The 14356-nt window shown below is 48.4% G+C and overlaps 5 protein-coding genes and 2 non-coding genes across 7 annotated transcripts; 2 read left to right on the top strand and 5 right to left on the bottom strand.

Moving 5' to 3' along the window:
- Positions 1 to 303: 303 nt before the first annotated feature.
- Positions 304 to 1624, bottom strand: TRUGW13939_03491 (uncharacterized protein; the record flags this gene model as incomplete). The annotated part of the gene is made up of 3 exons (XM_035486673.1): positions 304 to 601; positions 660 to 1497; positions 1561 to 1624. The coding sequence occupies 3 exons, from the start codon at positions 1622 to 1624 to the stop codon at positions 304 to 306; spliced, it is 1200 nt and encodes a 399-aa protein (XP_035342566.1).
- Positions 1625 to 4562: 2938 nt separating this feature from the next.
- Positions 4563 to 5797, top strand: TRUGW13939_03490 (uncharacterized protein; the record flags this gene model as incomplete). The annotated part of the gene is made up of 3 exons (XM_035486672.1): positions 4563 to 5491; positions 5568 to 5690; positions 5737 to 5797. The coding sequence occupies 3 exons, from the start codon at positions 4563 to 4565 to the stop codon at positions 5795 to 5797; spliced, it is 1113 nt and encodes a 370-aa protein (XP_035342565.1).
- Positions 5798 to 5875: 78 nt separating this feature from the next.
- Positions 5876 to 5966, bottom strand: TRUGW13939_03489. The gene has a single exon. It is a non-coding gene; the product is annotated as a tRNA-Tyr (tRNA).
- An 18-nt stretch (positions 5967 to 5984) lies between these two features.
- Positions 5985 to 6071, bottom strand: TRUGW13939_03488. Its single transcript has one exon. It is a non-coding gene; the product is annotated as a tRNA-Tyr (tRNA).
- Positions 6072 to 7651: 1580 nt separating this feature from the next.
- On the bottom strand, positions 7652 to 8347 carry TRUGW13939_03487 (uncharacterized protein; the record flags this gene model as incomplete). The annotated part of the gene is made up of 4 exons (XM_035486671.1): positions 7652 to 7744; positions 7844 to 7897; positions 7962 to 8070; positions 8232 to 8347. 4 exons carry the CDS (start codon positions 8345 to 8347, stop codon positions 7652 to 7654), a joined length of 372 nt encoding a protein of 123 aa, XP_035342564.1.
- A 966-nt stretch (positions 8348 to 9313) lies between these two features.
- TRUGW13939_03486 (uncharacterized protein) lies at positions 9314 to 10553 on the top strand (the record flags this gene model as incomplete). Its single annotated transcript, XM_035486670.1, has 2 exons — positions 9314 to 9740; positions 9799 to 10553. The coding sequence occupies 2 exons, from the start codon at positions 9314 to 9316 to the stop codon at positions 10551 to 10553; spliced, it is 1182 nt and encodes a 393-aa protein (XP_035342563.1).
- Positions 10554 to 11108: 555 nt separating this feature from the next.
- On the bottom strand, positions 11109 to 14020 carry TRUGW13939_03485 (uncharacterized protein; the record flags this gene model as incomplete). Its single annotated transcript, XM_035486669.1, has 6 exons — positions 11109 to 11378; positions 11433 to 11546; positions 12026 to 12246; positions 12305 to 12880; positions 12943 to 13547; positions 13623 to 14020. 6 exons carry the CDS (start codon positions 14018 to 14020, stop codon positions 11109 to 11111), a joined length of 2184 nt encoding a protein of 727 aa, XP_035342562.1.
- Between the last annotated feature and the right edge of the window lie 336 nt (positions 14021 to 14356).

Below are 14356 nucleotides of genomic sequence, written 5' to 3'. Positions count from 1 at the left end.
CCTACTCCGGGCAGTCATCTAGGATGGAATGCTTAGATAGACACGGGAATTTTTAAAGTACAAAGAGAGGATGACTGGAACGACAGGCGCTTAACTAGAAGGGGACGAATTATTATCATGAACAGTCGCGGCCAAAAGGAAAATTTTGCGCGAAGTAAAAGAGCAGCATAATAAAATCAAGTGAAAAAAGAAAACTCAAGTCGTTTGCCACAGGACTTTACAAGACCTCAATATAAGGAATGACCTGCCGAATAGAGAGAGAGAAAAAGAAAACATCACGAACCCATTCAAGATTCAACTTCCTTACATCAGCAGGGAAAGGAGACCACCGAGAACGGCAGTGAGGCCCATCGTGGGAGCGACAAAGCCAGCAACGGCAGCACCGCTGGAGGTAGCGGACGTAGAAGACGAGCTGCTGGTGGAAGAACCAGTGTCGTTGCTGCCGGAGCTTCCGTCGATGGTGGTGGGGTTGGAAGTCGAAGTGCAGTTGAAGGAACCGTGGATGGCTTCCTTCTCAGCCTCCATGTCATCGCAGGAGAACTCAGCAGTAGACTGGGCGTTGAAACCACCGTGGACGTACTTGAGAGCAGGGAAAGAGACACTAGAAAATATCAATTAGTACATGTTGAACATTATTCTCTCGTGAAAGAAGTACTTACTTCTCGAAAGAGCCAGTCAGGTCAATGGCACCATCGACGTGAGACAGCTTGGGCAGGTCAATGCTGACGAGCTTGCCGTTGTTGGAGATGGCAAGACCACCAGACAAGGTGGTCAGCTGGGGCAAAGAGAGCTTCGCCAGGTGTCCGTTGCTGTCGATGTCGAGATCGGAGCAAGAAGTCAGGTTAGGGGCAGAGAAGTTGGAGATGAAGTTTCCGAAAAGACCGAGCGAACCAGTCAGGTTGGCGAGCGAGGGAACCGCGATGGAGCTGGTGTTGCGGATGGTCACATCCTTGGCAGTCACCAGGTTGGGGAAGTCGACGGTCAACTTGTTGTTGTTGTTCGAGATGGTCAGAGAACCAGAGATGTTCTTCATGTTGTTGACGTTGATCTCAGTCAAGTAGTCGTTGGCAGTCAACTCAAGCTGACCAACGGAGTTGAGCTCAATTCCCTGCAGGGAGGTCAAACCGGTGTTGACGATGTAGACAGAGCCGGCGGTGGTAACGCCCTTGGTAAAGCCCAAACCCTGGATGTTGGCGAGAGCCTCGAAGTGGATAGAACCGACAGAGATCAGCTCGGGGAAGGAGAGCGAGGTCAGAGCGTTGACGCTGGTCAACTTGAACGCGCCGCCAATCTCGCTGATGGTGGGAGCAGAGATTGAGCTGAGGTTGACGGCACCGTTGGAGCTGAAGTCACCAGTAACCTTCTCGATTCCATTGAAGGTCAAGGGAGTCTGAGCGTTGCTGCTGATAGTGATATCTCCGCTGTAGGTCGAGCAGCTGTTAATCTCATCGGCGTCGGATTGGGCGGAGATCTTAGCACCACCGGAGCAGGTGCTGTCTGTAGTGGATTCCGAGGTCAGTCACGTCGGCCAAGTGCAGAATTCACATCGGAGTTGCTTACCAGCCGCGACCATGGCGAGGCCAGAGGCCATCAAGGCGGAGACGAAAAGCTTGGAGGCAGACATTGCGACTTGATTTGTTGTTTTCACGGAATATCTGCAAGACAAATGCAAAAGTGCATGTTAGCCGGTGCGACTCGAAAAGCTGCGAAGGAAAATCGGTGCAGAGGTCGACGCGGTCAGCATTCCAGAGAGCGAGTGTTGACACGGTTGCCGAGTCATCACACGCACACAACATCCATTGCCATTCATTCCACGTCGTGCCACCGAGAGCTGTGCAACGGTGACTGGGGGTGTGCAGGGAGAAAATTGCAATCGGGTGCCAACATACTATGAAAGGGGATATAATGCTGTGGCGGTATTACGGCAGGTATAGCAATCGAGCCGGACGAGGTCGCAGCGAGGGAGCAATAAAGGGAGATGAACGAGTGAAAAGAAGAAGAAGAGCCTTCAACGAGGGAAAAGGTATAAGAAGCGCCGATTGGGGCAGGAGCGAAGATGAATAAAGGATGGGAAAAAGGGAAGCGAGAGGAAGGAGCGAGCAAGAAAGGAGAGGAGGGAAGGAGCCACGGAAAACGGAAAAAGGGAAAGGTGAGACCAGAGGCGGGTGCGGCCAATCGCCGCGCCGCAAGCAGGGTTTAGCGGGGCCAAACGGGCCCCACTTGCGAGTCCGCCAGGGGCAGAGAAAACAGGGAAGCGCCCTTTCTATTGGCCGATCGCGACGAAAACGCCCCACTGTGGCCAGTCACAGGCCAGCCTCGGCGTGCTAGTGGGGTCCTAGTGGGTCACTAGCCCGCTGCACCGTTTCATTCGTCGTGCGTCGAAGCTGTTTAGGCCCGACGCTACTGGATCATCACAATAACGCATGGTAGTCGCATCCTCTACAATCTCCTTCCTTACTGAATACTCTCGTACAGTACGGACATGACAGCAAGTTGCAGCCATAGTACCGAGTAGCTCTGGAGTCACGCTGCCAACGTTGAATGCCGTTTCTCGGCTTTGTCCGCGTTCGGGACACCCAATACATAACAACAACAAACAAGCAATGATAAGCCAATTCGCCACCAGACGAGCTATGATGATCCAGCTATCATTCTCCCCCTAACGCGACTGCGATCGGCCGGCTTGGGGAAATTACTGCCAGATCCGCCCGATGAGGCAATCGGGCCAGGCTATTTTTGATAAAAGCAATATTATTACTTGGGAATGCACCATATTATTCTCTCTGACATTGTGAAACTCTCAGAAATAACAACAAAACTCAAGGTATCTTCCGGACAACGCCAATCCTGTTTTCGGCCTGCTTTGTTTGTCCGTGTTTTGCATGTTTGCATGTTTGTGTGTGGAGCCCACGTTCCCAACTCAGCCACTCGCCTATTTTAGACTAGCCCGGCTTGGCACTGCATTCTGGAATGGCAGCCTGCTATCATTATTATTGTTGACTCGACACATGCATGTACAGCCCTCCCGACGTGAGCGGTCAAGTCGCACAGCATGGCCATTTCATCCCATTTCCAATTGCCGTCTCTCGTGATTCCCCGTGGCTAGGCCGTGCGCATGTGCATCCATTACATAACCTATGACGCGGCCGCTTGCGATTACGACGATAAGGCGCATATAAAACTGCAATCGAAAAAAGCTTTTATCCACGCGCAAGCCAATCAGAGCTGTTTTGGGCTTTTCGGTCCAAGGACCGGGTAAACATACTTGTTTTTTTCCCTGATATATCTCGACAATGGGTCTAGAGTATAGGTTTGTTTAACACCCTGACTCGATATGTCAGCCTCCGCGGTATGAACGTGTTGGTTAAGCTTTTCGTAAGCTTTTTGGCGTTCATCTGCAGCCACGTACTAGTGAAAACAAAGTAGCTACCTACCTGTATACGCAATTGTTCGTTGACCGCCAAATCCGACTACTAATACAAGGATCATGGATGAGCTACCCCGTCCATCCCTTATTAGCACTCCGTAATACGAAGATGGTCACCATACACGGTGTCCACCGTCCACTCTCAAATCAGCAGCCGTCATGAAATGACTAACATCACTCAGCAGAAACATTATAGGGCCCCGGAACTCAGCCGGAAAGCTGATTCTGTTTAGTATGTTTTGCTCTGACCACCGCCCTTCCATACCAGGGTGCGTCAATGCGTTTCCGGTGGCCGCGGTCTTGGTATAACCGGGTGATATTGTATTGACGCGAATCAACGGCATATCGACTCGGGAATCCAGCCACCCATATTAGCAATAAGCACCATTACTCCATCCACCTGCGCCTTTAAATGTTATGCATCGCTTGTGCCGTGGTCTGCGCACCAATGATATTGATCTCCAAGACTCGCAACAGCCTAATCCTAGAGTTTACCATAGTCATAGCTAAAAGCAATGTTAAGTTGCTTGAAAAGGTCTTTCTGAATACACTGCAACAAACCGTTTTTCAAATGTCCCTGTTTTGTTTTTTTAAAGACTCTCCAGGATGGCACCCCACACTTGACGAGTTCCAATTAATTGACCATTCAATAGTCAATCCCCTTCATACCGACCAATACATTCTCGATAGAATTCAAGTAGCGAAACAATACAAAACTGGCCAATTTGTCTCACAGGTACACACTCGTTATCATATCTCGTTGATGCCTCAGGCATAACTAGATAGTTATCAAGTAACTGCTGAGTCATGATAAAATAACATCCGAAAAAGGTTAGATTAGGCTTTTTTGGTCACGGGACCCCGCGTGACAAGACGCGATTGCGGAGGCCCCGTATAGGCAGCCAGCCTGTCAGGACGACAAAGTGAACATCGCGCACCGACTTTTTGCTTCACGGTTGGTTTCGGCCAATCAGGCATTAGGCTAAAAATATTCACTAGAACAGCATTCAATTCTTGCCTTTTAAAAGACTCATTGTGATTTGTCAGCGTTGATATATATATACACGCCCTTACCGACGAGCTGGCTCTCTTCAAAGTTATCAACAGGAGGATCCCTTTTACTGTGACCAGTATCATGGCGCCTCGTCGTTCGACTCGCATACGCGAGCAGGTACCCGACTTGCCGAAACCGGCATCCAGTTTGGCTCAAGTCAGCAAAAGCAAGGGCAAGAAGCAGAGCAACCCTAATGGGATCGTAAAGAAGAAAGCAAAATCTCCAACAAAGTCCAATATAAACGCACAAACAACCCAGGAATTTGCCGTTCCCACAACCCCAAAGAAGAAAGATCCCACAGAAGATGGGGTATCAATGTCGAGAGATACTATCCCAAGGCTGACACCGCCGCCTCGACTTGATCGACCAGTCGATCCTCACAGGACTAATGCGACGCTCATGACCCCAAGAGGAAGTTCGGTGGTTGCATATCCTTCTGTCGAGGACGCATCCCCAAGCAAGACTGCTTTACCGCGACCTACCGCAACAACGGGCAACCTGCTCGAGAAAGCGCTCGAGCATCTAATCGCTACAGATCCACGCCTGAAGCCCGTTATCGAGAAGCACCATTGCCGTATATTCTCGCCCGAGGGGTTAGCTGAGCGGGTCGATCCGTTTGAGAGTCTGATTAGCAGCGTCATCAGCCAACAGGTCTCCGGCGCGGCTGCGGAGTCAATCAAGAACAAGTTTTTAGATCTTTTCGAAAACACCACTGCAGCGGGAGATGGTAAAAAAAGACGCTTTCCCACGCCGGCAGAGGTCATGCAGCACGATCTGCCCACGCTGCGGACTGCCGGATTGTCCCAGCGCAAGGCAGAGTATATCCAGGGCCTCGCGGAGAAGTTTGCCGGCGGTGAGCTGTCCACAGAGAAGCTGCTCAAGGCGACAGACGACGAGGTCATGGAAATGCTCATTGCTGTGCGCGGGCTGGGCCGGTGGTCGGTTGAGATGTTTTCGTGCTTTGCTCTGAAGAGAACCGATGTATTTTCGACGGGGGATCTGGGGGTGCAGTAGGTTTTTCTTATCTCTTTTGTGTAGTACTGGTTCGCCGGTAGTTTCATCAAGACTGACTTCGCTATGCCGTAGGCGTGGATGTGCAGCTTTTGTGGGAAGAGACATCAACAAGCTCAAGGCTAACGGGAAAGGCAAGTTCAAATACATGACCGAAAACGAAATGTTAGAATTGGCCGAAAAGTTTCGGCCCTATAGGTATGTATAAATTATAAGTAATTTGCTCAAAGCTAATATCTTTTAGGACTCTTTTCATGTGGTATATGTGGAGGGTCGAGGACGTAAATATTGCCGTATTGAATTGAGCGTAATAATACAAACAAGACCATATACAAACCAAGTCCAAAAAATATTCAAAAAATATCAAAAAGATACCATATTTCTCCGCTCAACTGGAATCGAACCAGCCACCTTCCGATGAGTTGAAGTGTTCCATTACAGTCGGACGTCATAATCCTGCTAGACCATGAGCGGTGAGAGAAATAATGATAATCCGCTCAACTGGAATCGAACCAGCCACCTTCCGATGAATTGTTCCCATTACAATCGGACGTCATAATCCTGCTAGACCATGAGCGGTTGTTATACTATGCATAACTTTTTATGGATATATATAGTGCGTTGCGGGAAACCTAAAATGGCATTTTATGACCCTTATCCAGCCGATTTATACAAGATATGCGCGTTTAAGCTTTATGAACGGCTTTATCCACACCACTAGCGACGCATAACTTCTCGACAATCCATCAATCACCTGTTAATTCGGTGTTGGTCAATTCTACACACTCGATGCCTCGACTTTTTTGACACCCGAGGAAGGAAAAAAATGGGACTAGAATATGAGAGGGAAAAGGGAAGGAGGGTAAGCTGACATGCATATTCTTACTGTAGGTCGTAGTAAGCTGACAACCCGACCAGGTATCACGTGATGTCTTTTTTTCAATTATGCTTGATTTTTATCACGTCACTGAAGGTAATGTATATTATTGTCGCTAAGAGTTATGGTCTAGTCCTTTGTTTTGTAGATTTTTGAGTCGAGATTCGGAGATCAATTGATGTTGGCCTGTAGATGTGGTTTTATTCCATGTTGGCCGAGCGATCGATTTGCCCGTCGCAATCAATGATTAATTTTCGCGTTGGTTTAAATAAATATATCAATTGTTGTTGATCTTCGCGATATTTCGCTCTGTGTTCTATCTCGTGGGATTTATGGACGGGACATCGAGACGATAAGTCAATAACTTTACTGTAGGATGACTGTATATATATACATAATATATTGAACATAGTCTATTGTATATGTAGTCGAGGATCGCAAACTCCTTAAATCTCCGGAGGAATTGATTGAAGTTGACGATATGCTGCTATATTGGAAGCAGAATCATCAGTATATAAAAAATTAGACACCTATACACTTCATTGTACATTCCTTTGATATTATTAACGACAGTGGATCGTGTGTTTCAAATATTGAATTAGCATCTTCTATGAGGAGAACTAAGTATTGCCACGTCAAAGTTGACTACCAGTGAACAATAAGTTGTATTTAAAACACTATACTTGTCAAACGTTGTTGATACATACTGAACTATGAAAGTATCAGATATACGCGGACCCGCATCGCCAGCCATTGTCAATGATCAAACCATAACATTGAAGATAAATGCACAAGGGCCTACAATTTATATATATACTAGAGCAAGAAACAAGGAAAAGACAAGAAAAAGAACAAGGGGACACCCGGTGACTTAAGCGTATTGTTATCTGTATAGTCGCTGGAGTCTAACTACCTACCCATTCTTCCCATAGAGGAGCGGTATACCATAGACTGTACAGGGAATGAGAGTAAAACCAAGTTACAGTTACCTGATCATCATGTACTCGTACTTTTACTTTTGCATCATGTGATCGTTTAAAACATTTTAAATACAGCGGAGTAATGTTTTTATATGCGAAACAACGTCTAATTATCGACAATCGTACCGAGTTTGCAAAACAAAGGAAAAGAGGATTGATTTGTTTGTTTGTACAGTACGAGTACAGAAGGTTTTTAGCCTGGCCTCATCCAGACCAATTCAGTCACCAGCAGAAATCTTCAGTCTATAAAAAGTAACTTCACCCCCACCTCAAATCAGAATACATGTAGCGTAAAATCTGGTTTACTTTCGCTTGACGACCAGAGTGTCCAGGTCCTCGCGTTCTTGGGCTTCCTGTTGCAATTCCCGGATGATTGGGCTGAGGTACTCGCGGTCCTGGAGAGAGAGGTATGTTAGCAGTTGCGTCTTGTCGACTGGTCCATGCCGTTCGAACATGCAATGCCACTCCCCCAAAAAGGGAAAAATGTAACGTACCTCATCGGGCTTGGTTTGCTCCTCGGCGGGGAGAAGAGTGTGAGAGATCGAGCACTGTAAGCATCCAGGTGTCAGTCCACCAATCTAATTATTTCCCGACCAAAACATTTTTATTTACCTGGAAAGCACGGCGAAGACGGAAGACGCGGTCGTAGGCGTCCTTGGGAGGAAGACGACGGAGGGCCTTTTGGACGAGTTCGCTTTCTTCGGGGATCAAGTCATCGGCTCTGCGTGGTGTTGTCAGTCATGAATTTTTGCTCTAGCGGCGCCCAGCTCCGACATGCAGCTTCAGCAACGGGATTGCGCCTCCCCGAGTACTGAAACCAGACAGAAAAAGCTCCGTTTTACAATAGAGCCATCGACAGCAGGGGAAATAGAGCGAACCCACCTCAATCCGAGACGGCGGTAGCCAGCGGCGTTGGTGTACCATTCGGCAATGGGCTGCATCCAGCGCCTCAAGAAGGGTCGCTTCACGACATAGTTGGTGAACGAAGGGACAGACATGTTGGAAAAGCCCGATGAGCGTTGTTTCAGGCCAATTGAGAGCCGGTGGTGAGGGACAGACAGAGAGACAGCACACGGAGAAGCTGTTGTCGTTGTTCTCGACGTTGCACGACCGAGGGCGCTAGTGCGGAAAAGAACTGCGGCCTGAGGCAGCGACTTTTGCAGCGTGCTGCCGAAGCGACCCGAACGGGCTAGGCGCTAGTGCCTTTTCGGAAGGCGGTATTACCACATGCGTAATTTTACGGCCGATTGCCCAGAGCCGCCGTAATGCTTGTTCGGATGCTGTATTGGCGCATCCCTTTGGAAAAGGACGTCAGACAAGTCTTTGTCCAAAACCTCGGTAATTATAACAACATCAACAGCAGCAGCAACATTATAATCTCTATACAAGCTGACCGAGCCCCGCTCTGGCGCTTCGGCGGGATAGACTAATTAGCAGCGCTGCAGCGACTCCAGAGAGCCCGCAATCATTGGTCAGCAGGGCGTCCATATCGGCCCTAGTCAACAAGTGACTCCGAATTCCCAAAGGACCAGCGACTCTGCCCATGAGACCGGCTGCTCTTCTTCGCCTTCCACCGCTTCTATCCGGTCAATCTCTCTGTTTGCCTGCTCCCCTCGATTGTGATATGCGAGTAGCCCTACTGTCGCCTGCAAGCTAGCGACGTGAGGGAAGACCCCGCACGACCCCAAATTCGTGACTTGCGACCACCGTTGAGCGGGATCTGACAAGGGCCCATTTTTCCTTCCTCCTCCCAGCAACATCATCTCGACTTGCAACAGCACCTCAAAGCAATTAACACATACTCGAAAAACACGACTGACCGTCCATCAAGAGAACACCGTACGTACCGACATCGAGAAAGGGGAGAATACCGGGGTGGTCTGGGTTCCGGGTTCGAGCGTCCGATATGCTCGAATCCGTGAACAGCCGCTGACCAACACGGACAACCCGCCTTGCCTGGTACAATGTCGTCCGACGACAGCGTATCAAGGCCGGCTGCTGGCCCTGAGCCGCAGCATCAGCACCTCGGCAAGCCGCCTACGAGCGGGCTGCTCACGCGCGTAGAAGTCTTCACGACCCAACTTCCAGACTACTATGTCACACCTTTCTGTGGCGCCCTGGCCGGCGTGGCCTCGGGCATTGTGACATGTCCTCTCGATGTCATCAAGACCAAGTTGCAGGCCCAGGGAGGCTTTGCGCGACGCCGCGCACCAACTCATACTTCACAAATGTACCGGGGAATGATTGGTACGGGATCAACGATTTGGAGGAGCGAAGGCATTCGAGGATTGTATCGGGGGTTAGGGCCAATGCTGCTTGGATATCTGCCGACATGGGCAGTGTATTTGACCGTGTACGATCAATCAAGGGCTTTTTTTGGACAGAAAACAGGTTCGTTAAAAAAAAAAAAAGGACGAACCTCCAGACTAGTATACTGACTACATTACAGACAATTGGTGGCTCTCACGAACATATGCTTCTGTGACGGCCGGAGCATGTTCAACGATAGTGACGAATCCAATCTGGGTCATCAAAACACGATTAATGTCGCAGAGTGCCAGACTGAGCGGAGATGGCCATACTCCATGGCACTACCGAAACTCACTGGACGCAGCTCGGAAAATGTACATGACAGAAGGCATCCGGGCCTTTTACTCTGGTCTCACACCGGCCTTGCTAGGGTTGACTCATGTGGCCATCCAATTCCCACTCTATGAGTATTTCAAGATGGCATTCACGGGATATGGCATTGGAGAACACCCTGGTGAAGGTGACTCACATTGGGTGGGAATATCGTTGGCTACATTCCTCAGCAAGATCTGCGCCAGTACTGCTACGTACCCACACGAGGTACTCCGTACTCGACTCCAGACCCAACAGCGACACCCACCAGCCTCTTCGCCCGAAGAAATTTCTTTCCGTGGAGGACTTGAACACCCAGCCGACCGGGGACGGCCACCTGGTGGTGCATCTTCTTCAGATGGCATGCCAAACCGACCTCGCTATGCCGGTGTCTGGCGCACTTGTCAGACAATCCTTCGTGAAGAAGGATGGCGGGCATTCTACTCAGGAATTGGGACAAATCTGATCCGAGCTGTGCCTGCGGCTATGACCACCATGCTGACGTACGAATACCTCCGCAAAACAATAACAACACTCCAACACGAAGGAGAAAAACAAGCCTCGGACGATCCTATTGTTTAGACCTCGAGATTTTCTTTACGCTGCGAAAATATACAAAAGCTGCGGAAATTAATTGGGTCTACCCTACATTGAACAGGGGTCTATTCTATCATAGCACGGTTAAATCCTAGAGGGTTGGTGCGGAGTTGTGCATGCGTCTTGCGTCTTTTTGCCTCTCTCATTTTCTGATTTATTTATTTTAGTTCTCTCCCTTTTCCAGAAACATGTAGATTATCGAGTTTTTATCATTTTCTTCCTCTTTTTTTTCGTGCATTTCCAACGCATGATGACACGTACATACATACAAACAGTTAACTACCCAAGTGTTTTGCCAGGTTTTTGCTATCGATGAAAGATTTTGTTCTGCCTGCGTTCTGGTTCCTATACAGTGGTACATAGACACTAGCTATCATTAATTGGAGGTCTGATATAAGCAAAAGTTGATCGAATGTATCAATTGATAAAAATACAAGACTAGACTAGTTCGACGCCCCCCACGCTATCAATTGATAATAACGAAAATTACAAATGCAATGAACCCAAACCTAACCTTTCTCTCTCTCTCTCTCTCTCTCTCTAGCTCCTTGGTTTGCCGCCACTGCTACTACTACCACCCTCCTTCTCCAACTTTTCCTGCTCCAACGCCTTTGCAACCCATGCAGCCGACGTGACGTTCGACCCCGAACTCGAGCCCGCCGCGACACTCTCGTCAGGCGATGATAGCGATGAAGGGTGGTATCGCGCTTCTCGCCGAGCTGCGCGGATGGAGCTGATACAATACGACCCGAGCAGGAGGGCCATTGTGAATGCTGCTAGGGGGGCAGTTATTGACTGGGATTTGCTTAGCTGATGTATTTTATTTTTTTATTTTCATTTTAAAAATATAGTTTTTTCGCTCACCCTCGGATGTCGGCCCAGGGTTTTGGGAGTCTCTTGCTTGGAGGTTTGTGCATGAAGTGTTGTAGAAAAGACCCGAGATTGTCCGGTTCGTGTCATGTGAAGAAGGGGTTGTCCCTGTGTTGGTTTGTGAGATGGATTATTGTGAAACAGCATTTTTTTGAGATCGTCAATTGAGAATTTTCTCTCAAGTTGATTAATTCATTCAAAGTTGTGCGTTGAGTTTCGTTCTCGGTTTCGCAGAGGGTGTGTTGGAATGTTAAAAAACGGTTTTCTTGCTTGCTAACATCGGCCAGCCCCAAATAGGCAATGCTAAGACAGCATCAACAGACAAAACAACTACTGATGTGTGCTAGTTATGTAATTGCACTTGGCTAAAATAATCCAATGCACTAGAAATCTCTGAATGACAACCTAAGAAATGGTAAATACAAAATATACACGAATCTAATTATTATCATGTCTAACTAGTCTAACAGCCCAACACCAATACATCTACTTCTTCCAGGCCAAGAACAGTAAAAAAAGTCTATATCAAAATATATTTACATATGTGTAATTAGCCATCACATAGAGATCCCCAGTCTGCTTTTCACCAAAAGCCACTTCTCATACGCCATCAGCTTCAGCTCAATGCGAGCATATGCTGTAAACGCAGAGATAAAGCGCAGGAAATTGGCAATCTTCAAGATGCCGCCGTTCATGGAAATTATTTCCATTTGTTCTTCAAATACAGTTCGTGTCGCGTAGCGAGCGAGGATGAGGAATGTGCGTACGGGGCCTTGGCGAGTGTGCAGGTTCTCGTCGAGGCTTCGGGCTGTGAGAGAATTAGCTTGTGTCCTTTTTCTTCTTTGTTTCTTTCTGGAAAAACTTACTGAGGTCATTTGTTTTAAGAATCAAAAGAATAATACGAGGGACTTTTCCCAAAAGATCAACTAGTTGTTGAAGCAACCCGTCACCCAAAGCGTTTGTGACATTACTCTTTTCTTCGTCACTGTTTCTCGAAGAGACAATATTCTTCTGAGACACAACAGTATAGTCTCGACCGGTGATTGCACTGGCAAAGATTGGGAAAAGCTCGTCCGACACACCAGCCACCTCGCGGGCGTACTTGCGCATCTTCGGTTCATCCCCTTCGATCACTGAAAGCCACAGTTTGGCGTAGTTGCGACGCAGATCCTTTGGAATATCGCGATACAAGCCGTGGTCGTACAGGATGATGTCGAAATTCGGCTTACTGCGTGTGTCGTTTTTGCGGATGGCGATGTTGCCACCATGGGGGTCGCAGTGGAGAGGCGCGTTGTCGCCGAAGATCATTTCGTTGAAAATATGCGCAAATGCGGCCGACACCTCGTCTCGGTCAATGCCGTTACTGTCGAGGTATTGCAGATCATCTGGTCGGTGCCCAGAGATGAATTCCATAACCAGGATTCGCTCCTTGGCCCACATCACTGTTTCAACCGTGTTAGTATGCTTGATATCTAATATAAAGGCGTAAAGAAAGTAAACCTACCCTCCGGAATCACCAACGGGGTACTCGAATGCTCCTTAAAGTATTTCTTTGCGCGTATTGCATTTTCAGCCTCATGCTGAAAATCTAGTTCTAACGGCAACGAAAGATCCATTTCCCTCGATAGCCACTCGAGATCATATTCCGGGAAAAAGCGTTTCAACGTGGAAAAAGTCAGCCGAGTCAGGGCCAAGTCCAACGGGACCCATTCAGCCAGAGCCGGATGCTGGACCTTGACCGCGACTTTCTGCCCCGTCTCCTTGAGTGTTGCAATGTGTACTTGAGCAAGCGATGCAGCGCCAATGGGGCTCGACTCGAATGACGAGAAGAGCTCGCTCACGTCCTGTCCTGTATCTGCGAGGAACATGGCCTGGACCGATTCAAAGGACGAAACGGGGCATTTGTCCTGCAATGGAATAAATGTGCTTGTCCACTCCAGCGGAAGAAGATAACCCATGCTGCTCAGGTGTTGACCCAATTTGATGAATATGGAACCGTTCTTTTCAAGCACAGTCAAAGTCCGCTCTGCGCAGCGCTTATGGCATGCCTTTAGCATTGCCTTTCGGTCTTCTTCCGAACTGCCGGTTTGGTTGAGCGTCGTACGGTAACTGCAATATAGAAAACCATACAATTAGCAAGCATCCCCCGGTGGAATTGTGGAATTGACGAGAATCCAGTCTTACTCATTAATGCAAATTGCAAGCGCGGTGACGACCCTGCCAGTTCGTTCTGCAGCCGCATAAGTATGTTTGACATCATCCCAGAAAGCAAATAGCGTAACAGCTACAGTGCCACCAGCGGCGGCCAGCTGTATTGCCCTTGTCCTCTTTGATGACGATGATGATGTATTCCGTTTCGCCGCGTTCAAAGCCCCCGAAAAATCGATATTGTGAGGACTCGTTTTCGAATTGCGCAGATTATATGTGCCATGATATTGCCTTTTGCTCAGCAGAACATCCACTGGCGACGACCGTCCCTGGTTCTGGCATCTGTTGCAAAACCACCATCCTCCATTCCTCCTAACCGACACAAACGGAAGGGAACCGAACCGGGACGCCGACCGAGGGAGAGCGAATTTCATCGTTGGACGGTTTCAAGAGCAGATCATCCCGACTGATAGCAAGTAAAATCGAATGAGCATGGGTCTCAATTGATCTCCTTCGAGTGTTTCGCACCAGTTGCGCCGAGACCGGAAGAGCAAGAACAGTTCGGAATTTCGGATCGCGCACGAATCGACGTAAAGAGTGAACAATAAGTCTAGCATGGACTAAGCCATGGGGTCATGGGCGAGACAAGCGATGATGTTCAACCAAAAAAGAGGGTTGAGACAGGCAAGAAAAGTTGTCATGAGCAGGTTGACTAAAGCGGTTAGCGCACAGACGACCCGGCTTTTCTTCGGCGGGACCGCTGCAGGTCC

Source organism: Talaromyces rugulosus, chromosome II (genome assembly GCF_013368755.1).
Source record: "Talaromyces rugulosus chromosome II, complete sequence".
Classification (NCBI taxonomy): domain Eukaryota; kingdom Fungi; phylum Ascomycota; class Eurotiomycetes; order Eurotiales; family Trichocomaceae; genus Talaromyces; species Talaromyces rugulosus.
This window is presented reverse-complemented; position numbering and strand designations above follow the sequence as displayed.